This window comes from Bactrocera neohumeralis, chromosome 3 (assembly GCF_024586455.1).
Source record: "Bactrocera neohumeralis isolate Rockhampton chromosome 3, APGP_CSIRO_Bneo_wtdbg2-racon-allhic-juicebox.fasta_v2, whole genome shotgun sequence".
Classification (NCBI taxonomy): domain Eukaryota; kingdom Metazoa; phylum Arthropoda; class Insecta; order Diptera; family Tephritidae; genus Bactrocera; species Bactrocera neohumeralis.
In genome coordinates, this window is record NC_065920.1 from 31,818,121 (window position 1) to 31,836,125 (window position 18,005).

Below are 18,005 nucleotides of genomic sequence, written 5' to 3' on the forward strand. Positions count from 1 at the left end.
CGGGTAACGAAGACTAGACTGGCAAGCAGGATAGTTTTTTCGTTACTTGGTAACATCACTCGGGTGTTTGGTTTGCGTTGTTGCTTCAAAAGTTAACTTGATTCATTGCGAAAAAATACATTTGCTGTCCACTACAAAATAGCTTTTGATAAATTTTTCAAAAGTAAGTATTTAATACAAATGAATCAGCTGTTTTAAAACAAAATTTACACACACAACTGAGTTAGAGCAAAAAGTATGTTCACAGTTAAGTGTTTTAACGAAGTATCAATTAACGAATTACCAGATTAACAAGTTCGGCCTGAATACCCCTATAGTATATAGCTTCAAATAATTGAAGGGCAACAAACTGCTCGATAAAGTTGTATGTATATGAGCTTATGCTATTTATTGTTGGGAAATATAAATCGAACTGTTTATGGCGTTCGTCGTTGAGGAAACGACAGTTTCAACCAATGCATACCTATGTGTTATCAGACTTACAAAAAGTTTATTTTGTAGAGTTTGAAGAAAACTACAGGTTTTTTTGTCATATTTTCACAAATCACAAATCTTTTGCTTATTAAAATGCTTAGGCGATTTTAAGATTAAATCACTTAAACTGTTACTGGACAACGATACATCGTATTCAGCTTATTGATATCACTTTTGCTCATGCCGCGTCGTTGACCAATAATCTCACCTTCCTCTTTCAATGGAATAATTGTCTTTTCGCCATTTATCGAGAATGAATAAGCATGATAGTGTAGTATACTACCGTAGTCGTATTCCTCATCGTAATCGTCGATGTAATCCTCGTCATATTTCTCGAAATTAAACTCCATACCCTCCTGAATATTATCGAATTCTATGCGCACGTATTCATCGCGATTCGCGGCACTCTGCATGTGAAAGAAGCCGAGCGTGTGTAGAAACTCATGCACGATTGTACCGAGTCGGAAGCAGCCCGTGTCCAGAGGATAATCCTGAAGATTGTAATACTGTACGCCGTTCAACCAGCCAATGCTCGAGTAACAGCCGCCCTCCTCTCCGGTGATATTCACATAATACTTCTGATCTGCGGTGGCTTCCTCAAAGCGAATACATGAGAGCTCTTCTATGATTTCAATTCCGCGTAAAATGTGGTTGCGATGCGCTTCGTCTATGGAACAAAATTTATTGGTGTGATAAGTAAGTGAAACTATCCGATGTTATAATCTTTTACCGAAATATCCATCATTGATTTTGTAGTAGACAGTGTTGTTGGGCCAGCGTAGCGTTTCGTTGCGGTGACCATTGCGCTGCGAAGGTGCCAAGACAATATCGCCCTGGAAGTAGCCAGCTATTAGTTCGGCATCATCATAGTCAGACTGGCTTAGTGGTGCAGTTTGTGTACTCGTAGTGAGCGCCAGCAGCAATATTCCGACGTAGAACTTCATTATCTTCTGTCCGTGTGCGTTTTTCTCCACAATCAAATTGAATTTGAATTGAAATTATTTTTTAGTTTCCGTCGACACATTTAGTGAGTCAATAAATAATATTAACATTAGATTAATAAGTACGTTCAAGTATACAGTTAGTTATTGTTGTTTAATTACTGCGATAATAAAATATATTACTTCTTGGCAATGTGCTGCCGAAACTCGTAAACATGCTCTGTAGGGAAACCAGTGAAACTGAGTTAGGACTATCAAAAGTAGGATCGTTAGTTTGAAAAATTCATTCTCTTTTGAGCATTCGACTTATATTCATATAGTATATAGTATGCAGGCTCCTCGTTATTTTGGGTTTCTTTTGTTCAGTTTTTTTCTTAATGCATGTCGCTTAAATTATTTTAATACAATTTTAAAGTCCGTGATATATGAAAGGTCACGGTATTTCTTTCGGTGCCAGTTTTTCAAACATGTTTAGAAGGTACTATAAGAAACATATACAATTTTAAGGGAATTTTTTTAGTGATTTACCCACATCGTTTATAGACAGGGCTCATCATTTAATGATATAACTTATTCTAAATGGATAGTAACAGTTAGTTCTGAAGAAGGAAACGAAAACTTTCCAAGTTTGAATTTTTATTTTTATTATTTTATTTGTATTATATTCGTGAATTTAATATTTAGATGCTTGACTGTCACTTTTCGTTTTTGTAATAAGAAATAAAATATTCTTTCATTAGAGATTCTTGTTTTGATTAAAATTTAAGCCCACAACTTAGTTATGAAAAGGATTAATGAATTTTTACAACTATTTGTTAATAACAAAATATATAATTTTTACCATGGAAAACCTAGATTGAAATGTTGGTTATTGATAAGAATTTATTATACGGCATCAATAACAAAAAAAAGCAAAAATGTTAAGAAATAATTTGTCAAGTCATACAAGTATCAAGCGGTACAATGCTTTCGATGAGGGTAAAAATAAAACCTCAAGAATTCTGTGTTTCGGCAAATATATGAGACCTCTGCTAAGATAAGAGACGAAATGTGCACAATTGAAGCGCAACAGACCGTCGTCATGTACGGAAAAGGTTCCCTGAGTCTTTTCACATTTACGTAAGACATATAGTATACTTCTTCCGCGGAGCATAGTCTAAGTCACTGAAGTCGTTACCTAATAGTTATATTCGTTAAACAAGTAAGGAAGGGCTAAGCTCGAGTCCGACCGCACATTTTATACTCTTGCAATTTGCACTAATCAAAGCCAGGCAAATACCCTAAGCTGCAAACCGTCAACCAGAGGATAGCAATCCAAGCAATTGATATACAGTTGAACTTCCCTAACACGAATTAGCATAATCCACAAAAAACTTCGAGTTGTCCTTCCAATTTGTATGAAATTTTACTTTATTGCCAATTCAAGAGTTCGAGGTATGGAAAACTTCGAGTTATAGATGTTCGAATTTTGGGAGCTCAACTGTATATATACTAAAATGAGCAAACACTTTGTTTATAATTTTAAAATTCTTAATTAATGCTTCAAAATCTATGTTATCCCCTTTAAAGTAATTCTCTTTGGCTTCAAAACACTTGTGCCAAGGTTTTTTCCAATCCTTGAAACAGTTGTTAAAGTCAATTTCCAGAATATCCTTCAATGCGCGATTCACGTTTCATGTCTTCGATTGACTCAAAACGGTTTTCCCTAGGGGTTTAGTTGAGTTAGCTGAATAGCCAGAAGTCACACGGAGTTGAATTAGGCAAATACGGTGTTTGCATCCCATAACTCTGGCATACTTTCACGAAGAACTTTACGCAAAAGATGCATTACACTCAAATAGTGTTCTTCGTTGAAAGATTGGCCGGTCGGAAAGAATTCGGAGTGCACCACACCTCAATAATCGAAGAAAACTGTCAACAGAACCTTGATTTTTGATCTGCTTTGACGTGGTTCTTTCGGCTTCGGCTTACCTTCGCCACAATATTCGGAAGATTGAGCGTATGTTTCTGGGTCGTAAGCACAGATCCAAGACCAATCGCCAGAAATAATATGTTTCATGACATACTGGTAGTCGGAAAGCATTGCTTCGCAGATATTAACGCTGTGTTGTTTTGAGATTGAAATTGAGTGATTTTGAAACCAATCGTGCTTTTACTTTTCTTAGGCCCAAATGATATTTCAAAAGGGTTTTCACTGATCCTTCCGATATTCCAACGATGCCAGTAAGATCTCTGACTGTTAATCGTCGATTCTCAAGCGCCAGTTGCTTTATTATATTGACTTGTTCATCATCAGTTGATGTTGATGGCCGTCCTGGTCGTGGTTCATCGTCAACGCGATCTCGTCCCTCTTTGAATAATTTGTACCAATTAAGAACACTTGTTCGTGACAAAAAATTATCAGCGAAGGCCTTTTCCAACATTCTAAACGTTTCGGGTTCAGAGATCTGATTCCGCACACAAAATTTAATGGAATTTCTTAGTTGAAAAATTTCACTCATCGTAAAAATCGTCGAATGCACTTTATATACATATGTACTTCAGAAAGACAAGCGCATACTAAACACAAATGATTAATTTAATGGGTTTTCGCGCGAAATTAATTTAAAAAGTCTTACTAATAAAGAGAAGACCTACTATTTGGGGTACTTTATGGTATACAATGCAGTATTATGTACCATATACATAGAAGACAGTCATGCAAATCCTATAAAAATTAAAGAATTGGCAACAGGGGATCAGCCTAATATTGTTATTAAACAACGCTTCTCATTACTCCTAAAAACAGATATCGTTTCGCTCATATTTATGTCGATGATACCATATCTCTAAAACTGGCAGATCGAATCTTTACCTATCGCGTATCAGATAATTACTACTATTAATAATAAATACTGACTACAATTTACAACAATTTTATTCACCATTATATTACACGAAGAAATGCCGTATATTGTATTGTATTGTATTGAATGAACATGGTATACTGGTGGAAAATCCACGCAGTCAGTGGAACGTCAAGTACGGCACGATAACGATGCTGATCGATAAAGGTCATAAATATTCTTGGATTAAAAATTTAGCATTGAATTTGTGTGAAATTCACACATCCAAAGCGATAAGCCGACCACAATATAATACGCACTGATAGAAAACATTTATGACGCCATAAAGCAATTTTGACCAGAGGTAACTACCAAATGATCATTCAGTTATAATTTGGACAGCTAGCAGGCGTGTGGACAGGTGATAGTTAAAAGGTTCTTTGAAAATCTGGTAGTCTTTGAAGAACAATGAAGTTACTTATGGGTTTTGTGCTTTTATCGGCGCTGGGCGCTGCTCTGGCTCTGCCGCTGCAATCAACAGTGGAGGAAGATCCTGAGTTGACGGCTGGTTACTTCGAAGGTGACATTGTTTTGGAATCAAACCAACGTAATGGTTTGCGCAATGAAACTAGGCGTTGGCCAGATAATCTTGTCTACTACAAGTTCAGTGAGGGATTCTTCGGTAAGTAATGAGAGAATCTTTTTCGGCTAATAAATCTGGAAATTCTTTATATGTAACCGTGTTTCTATACTCTTCCCTTAGATAATGATCATAAGAATCATATACTGCGCGGCATGGAGATCGTGCAGGAAGTATCGTGCATCCGTTTCCAGGAGGCTACCGAGGATCAGTCTTATTATATCAACATCACCGGCTTAAGTGGTGGTTGCTACTCAAGCGTCGGTTGGCAGAATGGCGTTCGTTCGTATAATCTGCAGGTTTATCCCTTAGATACGGGTTGCTTCCGTCTCGGTACCATTGTGCATGAGCTCTTGCACACGCTCGGTTTCTATCACATGCAGAGTGCCGCGAATCGCGATGACTACGTTCGTATTGACACGGATAACATTCGGGCTGGCACGGAGCACAACTTTAATAAGTACGACGAAGATTTCGTCGATGATTTTGATGAGGAATACGATTACGGCAGTGTTTTGCATTATTCGGCGTATGCGTTCTCTGCTAACGGCAAAATGACGATAGTGCCTTTGAGAGAGGAAGAAGCCAGTGTCATGGGTCAACGTCGTAGCTTAAGTCAAAGTGATATAAACAAGTTGAATATTATGTATCGTTGTCCTTTGAAAGTATAATACTCATATTATAGACAATTTTGCAATGAAAGGCAAAGTACAGTTTTAAATAACTTTCGGAAATTTCGTTGTTTTTTAACTTCTGGATGAGTTCACATACTTAAGTTCAGGGTCTAGTAGAGCGAGCAAAAGATATGGAAATGCAAGCGGTTAAAATTAAGGTTTGAGTAAGCATGATTTTGTATTAAGGGTTAAAGGATACAATGTTTTTGAGACATTTGATTTGTGTTATAGAAATAACGAAAAGGTACCATTTGATTAAGTTTTACCTGAATAAGCCTCTATAGAACAAAGGAATTTCATTTTAGAAATAGAATGTAACCCAAGTCAATCATGTTAAGTTTGGAATATGTGAATAATTGAGCGCTTGACAGCTACTGTTTTATGTCCCAAAATGTTTATGGACAGAAGGTCATGGCTAAATCGGCTCAGCTGCATACGCTGATCAAGTATTCGAATATAAAAATTCAATACTTTTTTCAAGAAAAAGGGATAAGTTCGGGTGTCACCGAACATTTTATACTCTCGCATGGTAAAGTGATAATCGAGATTTCTAATAAAAAACAGAGAAACTTCAAATTTAATGGGAACTTTTAATTATCATTTGAAAAACCATTTATTTTTTTAAGGTTATCTTTTTCAAATATTGGCCTCGCCTACGTCCCAAATGGTCCATCCATTGAGTCCAATTTTCGATGACTCGTTTGAGCATTTCGACTGGTAACTGGCGAATGACACGCATGATGCTTTGTTTCAAGGCTTAAATCGAAGAGGGATTGTCCGCATAAACCTAAGACTTTACATATACCCAAAGGAAGAAATCTAACGGTGTGATATCACACGATATTGGAGGCAAACGACCGACCCAAAACCTGAAATTATCTGCTCCCCGAGGGTTGTCCCAATAAACCCTTTAATATATGCGATGTATGGGAAGAAGGCGGTCTTCTTGAAACCAAATGTCGCCGAGATCATGAGCTTAAAATTGCAGGCATCAAATAGTCGGTTATCATGAATCAATTATTATTTTTGAAGAAATATGGATATTATTCTGGATGATATGACAGTTCTTGAATATCTTAAGGTTGCACTTCTTGTTTACATACCCATTGAGCCAGTAATGGGCCTCCTCGCTGAACAAAATCTGGCTTGAAAGAGTCGGATGTTCTTGGAACTTTTCAGGAACTCATAGAGCGTAGCGATGTTGCTTGGAAAGATCGAGCGGTTTCAGTTGTACGCTTTCAATTTAAGATCTCGACGTAAAATGCGCCAAGTCGTTCCATATGTCAGTCCGAGTTGTTGCGAACGGCGGAAAATCGACTCTCCACGGTCTTCATGTACTCTCTTAGCTATGACTGCTATATCTTCCTCAATGCGCGATGGACGTGGTCTATTCGGTCGAATATTATCCAATAATGAATGCTGGGTTTTAAGATGGGTGACTGTGTGGTTTGATCGCATTACCGTTTGAAACACAGAATTTTGCCTTTATATTTACTAATTCCGCTAGTTGAATAAAGTCGATCTGTGCTACTTCGTTGCAGAGCTCAGAAATAAATTATGTTGCTTTGCTTATGCAGCGAACAAGTTTTTTGTTTAGGTCAACACTTTTTTTTAAACTATATTCTTAAATTGTGAATTGAAATCAATAACACTTGCCCATATAAGTAATTGGAAAAATATTATAGGCAATAACTTTTATTGGAAAATCGTTTTCCACACCCAAGCTAATTCACGCAGCTGTTTGCTGATATTTCTCGGCTGGTGCTGAAGAACATCGATTATCAAGTTTTTGAAAAATAATTTTCATAATACAAATTGAAGCATTACCATGAAGTGAAAGTCCACGTTGAAATTATAACTGATATCGACTTCGAAACAGAGGTTGAAGATATACACAAAATTTAGAACAACTACTAGCTCTGGCGTTACTCCATCCTTGTCGAAAGCAGTGGTTTAATGAAAAGTGAATTTAGCTGCTTTTAATATTAAACCAAAGATGACGCTCAAGTTGTATATAAAGCAATCTAAAAGCGCTATTTCCCGAGCAGTTCAGATGAAGTGTTAGTACAGGGTACAGTGGAATACGGAGAACACTTGTTCGGCAATTCGAAACATTTATAAGTTGAAATGAGGACATGTCTGAGTTTGGTAGTGCTTTTGGTGTTTGGTACAAGTTTAGCTCTACCAGTAGATCTAGTAAGCGAAGAAGATCCCGAACTAACTGCTGGCTATTTCGAAGGTGATATTGTGTTGGATGTAGCGCCGCGTAATGGCATGCACAATACAAGTCTTCATTGGCCCAACGGTATTGTGTATTATAAAATTTGGGAAGGATTTTTCGGTAAGAAATTTCACTTACTTCACTTTATTAAACTTGGTTTTTACTAAACATTTTCTCATGTTGCTATTTTATGCAGATCAAGTACAAGAAACTATTATTAAAGGCGCCATGAAATTTATAGAAGATGTGTCATGCATTCGTTTCTTAGTGGCCGACGATGACCAGCCATATTTCGTCAATATAACAGGCAATCCTGGCGGCTGTTACTCGTATCTTGGCTTTGCTGGCGACATTCAAAAATATAATTTAGAACCGTTTCCCATAAATGAGGGTTGCTTCCGTATCGGCACCATTATGCACGAAATGTTACACACTCTCGGTTTCTATCACATGCACAGCACTTTTAATCGGGACGAGTATGTTCAGATACTCTTCGAAAATGTTAAACCGTCACATCTGCAAAATTTTAATAAATATGACAAAGACATGATTGAGGATTTTGGAGAAGCGTACGATTACGGCAGTATTTTGCATTATTCGCCGCTTGCTTTCTCCGCAAATGGCGAAAAGACTATAGAGCCGTTGCAGGAAGTAGCTGAGGGCATAATGGGTCAGCGTGTGACTTTAAGTGAAGGTGATATAAGCAAGTTGAATAAGATGTATAACTGTGCTGAGAAAGATTAAAACGCGAATGAGGGTCCATTGAAAACTAAATTAATCGGGGTGATGGGTGATTTAAATAATAATTACATAAGTATGTATATGTTATAAGTATAAAGTTTTATTATATTACGCCATATTAGCAATATCTATATAACTGTATTACTTTTTGGATAAATATTGAACAATTTTATAATTGTTATAATTATTTAGAATAAATTTGAAAATATATGCATCCATGTCCATTGTATTGTGAAGTGCATACCATGCCAGAGAGCCGTGGTGTTGTTGAGCGCCATTAAGAGTTACAAAAAAAGCTAAATGCTGTAAAGAAGTAAAAAAATTCAGGAAAGTACAACTATTTGGAACAAGCGCCGATCCAGCTATTGTTAAAGTCAATTTTGCTATAAGCGGAACCACACTTACCACTGAGGTATTCTGTAGCTTCTATATTATTTTAAACTAATTCAGAGAATGGTAAAGAAACATGAAAATGCTGTAAAAATTGTAGAAAATTGTTTCAAGACTTCAATTTGTAGACTGCTCTTGTGGAGGTTGTGTCACGATCCAATTTTCGATTCACCAAAAGCGGATGCTTACTTTCTAAACAGTTGTTTTCTGAAGTGAAGAATTCTTATTAATACACTATTATTTATACCTACTTAAATTTTAAATTAAATTAATTCACGCTTACTCTCCAGTTCGTTCTCAACTAGCACAGAGGGACATTTTGATTGAGACACGGGCAACTTACTTACTAAAGACTGAAACGCAGTATAGGGACTTTTCAAGCAATTCAAATATAGTTACCAAAACTATAACAACAAATAGCCTAGCGGAATATAACCAAGTGCTCCCCATCTGGTTGCCCGGTCGCAAAGGAATGCCGGGAACGAATTGGCTGATGAGCTCGCCCGCCCCGCAGCACCACATACATGGTAGGACCCTTCACTGTGGTGGGTCCTCATGCCATAAAGGAGCTGTTCCGCAAAGGAGAAGGAGTAGGCAGAGAGAGGTATTGGCAGATATGCGGCATGCGAAGTTGTTAAAGAGTTGGGGGGAGGCTTTATAATCTCAGCAGGTTTAAATATGCAATCAGCCTCTCGATCGATAAACTCGCATTCTACACTGGTCACTGCAAGCTGAAGAAGCACTTCCACAACATGAGCCTAGCTTCTTGCGTAAATTGCCGGTTCTACGACAGGGAGCCTGAAACACTAGAGCACCTGCTAACTGACTGTCTGCAGACGCTGGTTAAAGGCCCTTGGATCCATGTTTCCAAATAGGGATCACATTACTTCGCTAGCACCTAGCAGAATATTGGACTTTATCAATATGCTGGGGCTAGGTGAGTCTTTGTGATTACGGAGAAAGCACAATAGACCTGCTACCGATTAAGCCAAGCGACCTGCGTTGCATTACTCGTTTATCAATCAATCAATCAGAAAGCGTACAATCCGATGTTTTCGAGCCAAACTTTGTTGAGCGATGAGGCCAATTTCTAGCTCAATGGTTATGTAAACAAACTGAAGGGAAATATTTATTGAGAGAATACTTCGGTGGGCAAAGAATTTCACGTTTTGGGCTGGTCGATTTGCCACCAAGATCGTGTGATACCACACCGTTAGAGTTTTTCCAGTGGGGATATGTAAAGTCTTAAGTCTTTGCGGGCAACTCCGCTTTGATTCAGGTGTTGGAGCAAAACATCACGAGTGCCATTCGTCAGTTACTAGTCGAAATGCTCGAACGAGTCATCGATAGTTGGACTCAACGAATGGATCATCTGAGACGTAGCCGCGGCCAACATTTGAAAGAGATAATCTTCCAAAAATAAATGCCAAAGGGTGTTCCTTCGAATTCCCCATTAAATTTGACGTTTTTATGGTTTTTCTTTAAAAAAATAGAGAACATCGAAGTCGATCACCCTATATATAAATACGTATCATGTTATCATTTAAATATCGATTTATTTTTTTGGATAGCTCGCATATAATGAAAATACTGATTTTCGCTGAGCTTATATATGTGTATATATTTTATTTTATTTTTCCAAATATATAACTGTGTAATGATTTTTTAGAGCAATTATAAAATGAGCAGAGGTTGAATGACGAAGAAGATATGCATTTAAATTCCACTCAGTTTCCCAGCTCGAATGGAAAACAAATGGTGATATATCCCCATTTGTAACACAAACTACGTCAAAAGTTGGGATTGTATGAAAAGTATCAGCATTAGCAGCTTTTAATGCGAAATTTAACTTGTATAAAGACACAAACTAAAATTCGTAGAACAGGGCAGGTAGAACAGATCATTACAGTATGGATAACTCTTGTTCGAAGATCATATGGTAAGCCTCAGAAAAAAAGTAGGAATTTTGTTTTTGTGCAGCTTACTGTGGCACAAGCCCAGCTTTTACAGCACTGATTCAAGAAGATCCAGAACTAACTTCTACAAGTAGCTTCTTCGAAGGTGACACTGTGTTGGAATTGTCACAGCGAAATGGTATCCGTGACAAAACTCGTTGCTGACACAACGGTATTGTCTACTACAAGTTTGCTGAAGGATTTACCCGGAACTGAGCTCGTTTATTTGTGCGTGGGACCTCACAAACTATTCAGATTAAATGCAAAAAAATTTTTAAAGGTGCCATGAAAACCATAGAAGATGTTTCATGGATAAGGTTTGTAGAAGCCGACGATGACAATTCACATTTTCTCGGTATAAGGATCAAGTCTCTTGACCGGAGTTCGTCTGTGGGTTTTCGGATCAAGATTCAAATACTAATGTCTCTGGCTGCTCGGACTTAAGAAAACACACAACGGAAAAACCAGAATAGAGAACTCTATGTCGTTGTCATGGCAGTTGGGCCTACGTAACATGAATTGGCACGAAATTTTAACAGGCGAAAGTATAATTAGTTATTCAACATATGTTAGCCTGAGAATAAATAAATAATTAGAATAATCGGAAAATACTTCAATAATCGTAAATGCCTTTAGAATACACATGTAAACCTAACCTTAAGCCAACCAAAACAACTGCGAATGATCTCAAATACACTCCGAAGCAGAAGTTAAACAAATATTAGCAATTTGAAAGCAGGTGGTAAATATATAGTATATAGAAAAGTATATGTATTTGTAACCGATGCTGAGAGTTCTAGTTTATTGCAAATATATTTGGTTTCTTTTAACACTACACTTACGTAATTGCATCGGCTCAATTTGTATAAAAAGCAACCTAAAAGTGGCCGCTCACTGCAGTAGTTCGAGTTGAGTACTGGGGAACATTACTAAACGGATTAAACTTGTTCAAGCATTTTAAAAAGCAACAATGAAGACATTTCTGAATTTCGTGCTGCTATCCGTGTTTAGTACAAGTCGATCTTTACCAGCAAACTCGGACATCAACTCGACGGAACAAGATCCTGAAGAAAACCCGGGCTTATTCGAAGGCGATATCGTATTGAGACTCTCGTCGCGTTATTGTTTGCGCAGTGAGGAACACCATTGGCCCCGTGGTATTGTCTATTTTAAGTTTTCCGAAGGATCTTTTGGTAAATAATCTCATCCTATTTTCATTTATTTAATTTTTTCGACTCAATATTTTACCGTTTTTATCCAGAGGTACAACAAGAACTATTTATTAGAGGTGCCATGAAAACCATTGAAGAAGCTTCCTGCATCCGTTTTATACAGGCCGACGATGACCAGCCATATTTCATCAACATAACGGCCATGAGTCGCGGTTGTTACTCAACTGTCGGTTTTTGGAACAAGGTTCAAACATTAAATCTAAAACCTAACCCAATCGGTGAGGGTTGCTACCGCCCTGGCACTATTGTACATGAATTGTTACACTCTCTCGGCTTCTATCACATGCAGAATGCTTATAATCGTAGTAAATATGTTCGAGTTGTTCGGAAAAATATTAAAAAGGGCCATGAGCATAACTTTAAAAAATACCCCAGAAGAATGTCTTCTAATTTTGGTCAAGCCTACGATTATGGTAGTATAATGCACTATTCGTCTCGTGCATTTTCGATAAATGGTGAAGAGACTTTAGTGCCATTGCAGAAATTATCGAAGGGTGTATTGGGGCAGCGCAATAGTATTAGCGAATCTGATAAAAAAAAGTTGAATAAAATGTATGGCTGCAGTAAGAAAAAGAAAAAGTATACACATGAGTGATTTCAAAATACTGTGTTATACATAATAGATATAACAGTTCTTTTGCAATTTTCTTTATCGATGTCAGTAACATTTACTCAGAAATTCAATAAAAATGTTTGCCATATGTGAAAGTAAGAGTTCTGCAAAAATGCTAGAAACTATCCATATTAAAAAACTCTAATTGGTATTATTGACCACAGATCATCGATAAGATTTAAATCTGGACATATTGTTGGCATTCTTAAAATCAGAATTTTTTCAGCTTCGTTAATGCTGTAAATGCTATCAATTCAATATCGAGCAAGTCTAAATATATAGTGCATTCATTTCTCTCGATATTTAGCACTTTGGAGTTCATAACAAAAGGTAACCCACAAAATTGGCCGTGTAGTCAGCGGAAACAGATGAGCCGGTCAGTTTTATGTATGGCGACAATACTTCTTATAACCATAAATATAATTTTTTTTCGCCGCTGAAGACTCCGTTTCGCCACTCTTCATATTTTACTATACCTGTAAAGCTGTAACTATTAACTAGATTTTTATATTTCTTTTAAATGATTTAGATTTACAATTAGCATACAATTCAGCAGGACAAATGTCCTAACCGAAATTTTTACCAAAAGCTAATTTCTTCAAACCTGAGGAAAGCAGGGTTTACCCCTGCATTGTGGCATGCAAGAACGAAATACAATTACGAGGCGTATGTGGCACATTGCCACGCTCACAAAATGTCATATAGCGAGAAACCATAATTTGCTTTAATGAAGCCGCAAACTAAGATATAAAATTGTAATTTGGTATAGGTTATCTAAGTATGGAGCGGCATCTATATTTAAAACTTCTTTAAAAAGTGTGCCCCAAATAAGGTTCATACAAATATCTTATAAGCCATTAAAGCTCATACAATTCAATTGTATAGTCGAGCTGATGCTTAAAGGGTTCATTAAAATCGGTATAAAAACTTGCAATAGGTAAGCCACCACAAATTATCCTAATACTCTCATGTTATGGGGAGAAAATGCGCGAAACGCCCCACTTTCCATGGAATAAAATTTTCAATTCCCTTTGATTCTTTGACTTTCGAATATACATACAAATCAAACACCAGTGGAGTTATTAATATAAAACTTTGCAATAAAATGTTTTCAAGATATGATATCCCATGTCTAAAAATTGTCGAAATCGGATATTAAATTTTCAAGACATCGCACCGTTTGAGGCATATAAGGATTTAGTGTTATAAATATGGTTAACACAAAGCAGGGTATAGTAACGAATCCAAGTGAGTCTAAGTCCGTTAAAATAAGTTAATTCATATTCCTTAATATTCGATGAAAAACTTTTCATAAAACAAGAAAAAGCATTAACTTCGGCTGCACCGAAGCTAATATACCCTTCACAATGCATTTCTTTCGGTAACATGTGTTTCGTTTTATGGCATAGCTATAGTGTTATAAATATATTAACCCGATCTAACGAATCCAAATTTTTTTGGAATTACACTGTTGCCTTAGAAAATAACCTGTGTCAACTTTTGTGAAATACAAATGTGCAAAGTTTTCCATACAATGCATTTCGATTCCGATCGTTTCAGTTTGTATGGCAGCTATATGTTATAAAATTTGTGCAAAATTTCAAAACGATATCTTAAAAACTGAGGGACTCTTCTTCTTCTTAATTGGCGTAGACACCGCTTACGCTATTATAGCCGAGTTAACAACAGCGCGCCAGTCGTTTCTTCTTTTCGCTACGTGGCGCCAATTGGATATTCCAAGCGTTAAATCGCATGATCTTGGTGGCCAACTTAGGTCCTTCTTCTTCCTCTGCTTCCCGGCTGTGTGGGTACTGCGTCGAATACTTTCACAGTTGGAGTGTTTTCATCCATCCGGACAAAACGTTAGCCACGTAGCCGCTGTCTGTTAATTCACAACTATGTCAATCTCGTCGGATATCTCGTGCAGCTCATGGGCAGTTACAAATCATGCGATTTAACGCTTTAGACTTTTTTTGTGGTTCAACTATAACTAAGGACCATAAATCTTTAATTTGTAAATTTTCTCTCGAAAACTCGTAAATTATGGAGCGAATAAGTTTAGCTTTTTTTCGTTTACTTTTCAATTGCCTACTAAGTCCGAAGTAGCACCTGTTGGCAAGAGTTATCCTGCGTTGGATTTCTAGGCTGACATTGTTGGTGGTGTTAATGCTGGTTCCTAAATTAACGAAATTAAAACTTTTTGACTGTCAAAAATGACGTGAGAGCCAAGTACATTGTAAAACTGTTTGTTGGATGACATTTGAGTTTGTATGGCATTATGTTTTGGTCTTGTTATGCCAGACCCACTGAGGGACTGGTTTATATATACATGTGCAAAATTTCACGGACGATATCTTAAAAACGGACGGACGGATATATACAGACAGACAGACGGACTTGGCTAAATCGACTCAGCTCAACATACTGATCATTTATATATATGTATATACTTTATAGGGTCTCCGACGTTTCCTTCTGGGTGTTACAAACTTCGTGACATACTTAATATACCCTGTTCAGGGTATAACTAATTATGAATTTGAATACACTTGTAACATTTTATAATATATATACTTGTACAATTATATACTGTTAAGTGAACTCTTAAAATTGCTGCACCGCCTTTGGTGCTCACAATTTCCGAGAGTAAAAAATTTTCGGTTATATTATAATATTCCTTCCAGACGGAGCTAATCTAAAAGAGACAAATAGAAAGTCTCGTTTATATTTTTATAGTTGCTTGCATTTATTTATTTAATTAAGTCTAGGAACATTAATTCTTACAGACTAATGGAGAATTAGGATTTAAATTTGAATTCTAAAATAATTAAATTACAATTACACAAGTAGATAACTTAAACTAAAAAACAGAATTGAAGGTATTATAGAAGGGTACCCTAGAGTGAGAAAAATCAAGAAGAACTTTATCGGAAATCGAGTTAAACTCACGCATAGCACGCCTGAGAGGAGCATATTCAGCAAATTTAGTACTTTCCTTTTTATAATAAAATGGGGAAATAGATCTGAGACAACGCTGAGGAGTATTGAAGTTAATTTTCCTTAATAAATAAGGACAGTCAATATCACCATTAATTACATTGAAAACAAATGAAAGGCAGAGAACGGACCGTCGATTTTCCAGTAATTTAAGATGTACAAGCAATAAACGAGATGTATGTATACGATGGTATTGGGTCAACAAATTTTAAGGAGCGGAGAGCAAATTTGAGAAAAATCTTTTGAATACACTCGATCCTATTAATTGACAAATTCCATTCCGGTCTCCAAATAAACACTGCGTACTCCAAAATGGACCGAACAAAACAAGTATACAGTAATTTTAACGTGTAGGGGTCGGAAAAATTTAAAGCATTTCGATGGACAAAGCTGAACACAGAGAATGATTTAGAAGTGATGTAGTTGATGTGATTACTGAAAGAAAATCTGTTGTCAAAGATTTACCCCAAGATCTTTGATTTGCGTAACGCATTTTAGGATGCAATTAGAAATATTGTAACTTGAAGGTAAGATTTTAGAAAAAGTGGGCGTGGCCCCGACCTTTAAAAAGTTTAATATAAATATCTCCGAACCTAAATTACAACAACCAAAATTGCTGAGTACAAATCTTATGAGACCTTCTACCAACAGTGTGAAAATGGATGAACTCGAAGGATAACCCCGTTCACTCCACATATAACGGTACTGTTAAAATCTACTAAAAGCGCAATAAATCAATAACTAAGAACACCAAAACCTTAAATATTACCACTTAGATGACATACCTTATGAACAAAAATTGTCTAATTCCAATAAAAACTGTTCAAGCCCCTAGGTACTGATTATTTAGACCCCGGTACCTATAGTTGACTTTTGATCGAAAATGTCGGTCAATGTGTGATATGTACAACTAAAATGAAGAGATAATCTTTCTCTTATAATGGGTATGAATGTATGTCGAAAATGGTCTGAATCGGACCAAAACTTCCCTTAGCCCACATATACTTAATATAAAGATTTTCGAACTTCGGGGTGTCTTTGTACCGCATATATCGGTCAATATGTGAGTTATCCCAATGAAAATAGGAGAGTGTGTTTTATTCATAGCAGTGTATCTTTGTGCCTAAAATAGATTGGTCGAAAATTTGGCCTAGCCGCTATAAAACTAATATCAAGATTTTCGAACAACCGGCAAACTTTACCCTATACGATTGGTATTATACTTTAAAGTATTTCCTTTGCTTTGATTTTAGCAAGTTGCAGGAGTATAAAATGTTCGAATGCACCCGAACTTAGCCCTTGCTTACTTATTATAACAATTTTTAATTACTGTTAACATTAATTGGAGTTAATATGTGACGTTTTATTGTAGGGTACCGATGTGAAACAAAATGAAGGAAGTTTGCAGTGCCGAGAATTTGGAGGGAATCATGTGTATTTTTCTGAAGTTACTTAGCACTAAGAATGAAAGCCTTGAACAGTTTTATTGCGGTAGTGCTTGCTTTTCTGGGATACCATAGAGCTGATAATTATGACGAGCTCATCACTGACATTAATATGAATGTATCCATGGCAAGGATGTAGAATGTCTCTAAAGATGTACATATTATATTCTCATTTAGATAAATTCAAAGATATTATCGGAGCTTATTCGAACAAGGCCAAGAAGAATGTGAAATATTTCAATTTTTATACATAAAAGTGCAGAATTTTTTTATTGTTATTTTTATTTCAAGGTATGAAAGCAATAAGAATAAGGTATTTGTAAGCTAAGCCAAGCTTAAAAATGCTGTTGAACAGTGTAACTAATTTAAAGATATGCTTTTCGCTGTGAAAATCTATAAATCGCTAATATGGCATACGAAAATTTTGTTGGCACATGCAATTCGAAATGGAACTAATGTAAGCAGCTGTGTGCTGATTTTCCGTGAGTAGATTTCAAAAACCTCCAAAGTCAAATTTTCTAAAAAAATGTATGAGAAAATTAGGGACTATATTAGATAGCTCATTACTAAGATCAAAAAGCGTTTATTGCGCATTAGGTGTTCTGGTTCGCAGGGAAAGTGTTTCTGTTATTGGTTTCAAAACTGAAGATACATACAAGTATATCCAAATCTATGACAAAAGCTATTGTTGAAGAAATTCGGACTTAGTCACTTTTAATAGTAAATCAGTGACTAAACTTATTTTGTATAAAGAGCACTGCAAATGTGGACTTTAGCTTATATAGTTTTGATCCATTGAGCTCTATACGAGCCTGCATTTCTCTATATTGGAAAATTTTAAATATTGATTAAGTGAA

General features: G+C 36.3%; 4 protein-coding genes across 4 annotated transcripts; 3 read left to right on the top strand and 1 right to left on the bottom strand.

Annotated features, from left to right (window-relative positions):
• Positions 1 to 466: 466 nt before the first annotated feature.
• Positions 467 to 1,442, bottom strand: LOC126753915 (seminal metalloprotease 1-like). Its single transcript, XM_050465690.1, has 2 exons — positions 1,205 to 1,442; positions 467 to 1,141 (listed from the first exon to the last, which is right to left on the bottom strand). The coding sequence occupies exons 1-2, from the start codon at positions 1,416 to 1,418 to the stop codon at positions 597 to 599; spliced, it is 759 nt and encodes a 252-aa protein (XP_050321647.1). The 5' UTR covers positions 1,419 to 1,442; the 3' UTR covers positions 467 to 596.
• Positions 1,443 to 4,632: 3,190 nt separating this feature from the next.
• Positions 4,633 to 5,614, top strand: LOC126753913 (seminal metalloprotease 1-like). The gene is made up of 2 exons (XM_050465688.1): positions 4,633 to 4,922; positions 5,004 to 5,614. Exons 1-2 carry the CDS (start codon positions 4,709 to 4,711, stop codon positions 5,549 to 5,551), a joined length of 762 nt encoding a protein of 253 aa, XP_050321645.1. The 5' UTR covers positions 4,633 to 4,708; the 3' UTR covers positions 5,552 to 5,614.
• A 1,998-nt stretch (positions 5,615 to 7,612) lies between these two features.
• Positions 7,613 to 8,643, top strand: LOC126753914 (seminal metalloprotease 1-like). The gene is made up of 2 exons (XM_050465689.1): positions 7,613 to 7,895; positions 7,972 to 8,643. Exons 1-2 carry the CDS (start codon positions 7,682 to 7,684, stop codon positions 8,517 to 8,519), a joined length of 762 nt encoding a protein of 253 aa, XP_050321646.1. The 5' UTR covers positions 7,613 to 7,681; the 3' UTR covers positions 8,520 to 8,643.
• Positions 8,644 to 11,784: 3,141 nt separating this feature from the next.
• On the top strand, positions 11,785 to 12,688 carry LOC126752963 (seminal metalloprotease 1-like). Its single transcript, XM_050464015.1, has 2 exons — positions 11,785 to 12,054; positions 12,123 to 12,688. The coding sequence occupies exons 1-2, from the start codon at positions 11,832 to 11,834 to the stop codon at positions 12,686 to 12,688; spliced, it is 789 nt and encodes a 262-aa protein (XP_050319972.1). The 5' UTR covers positions 11,785 to 11,831.
• Positions 12,689 to 18,005: the final 5,317 nt, after the last annotated feature.

Coding starts and splice junctions, on each gene's coding strand:
- LOC126753915 (XM_050465690.1), bottom strand. CDS start 1,418: ATGAAGTTCTACGTCGGAATATTGCTGCTGGCGCTCACTACGAGTACA. Junction 1,142..1,204: donor AATCAATGATGGATATTTCG/GTAAAAGATTAT, acceptor TTTGTTCCATAG/ACGAAGCGCATCGCAACCAC.
- LOC126753913 (XM_050465688.1), top strand. CDS start 4,709: ATGAAGTTACTTATGGGTTTTGTGCTTTTATCGGCGCTGGGCGCTGCT. Junction 4,923..5,003: donor GTTCAGTGAGGGATTCTTCG/GTAAGTAATGAG, acceptor CTCTTCCCTTAG/ATAATGATCATAAGAATCAT.
- LOC126753914 (XM_050465689.1), top strand. CDS start 7,682: ATGAGGACATGTCTGAGTTTGGTAGTGCTTTTGGTGTTTGGTACAAGT. Junction 7,896..7,971: donor AATTTGGGAAGGATTTTTCG/GTAAGAAATTTC, acceptor TATTTTATGCAG/ATCAAGTACAAGAAACTATT.
- LOC126752963 (XM_050464015.1), top strand. CDS start 11,832: ATGAAGACATTTCTGAATTTCGTGCTGCTATCCGTGTTTAGTACAAGT. Junction 12,055..12,122: donor GTTTTCCGAAGGATCTTTTG/GTAAATAATCTC, acceptor GTTTTTATCCAG/AGGTACAACAAGAACTATTT.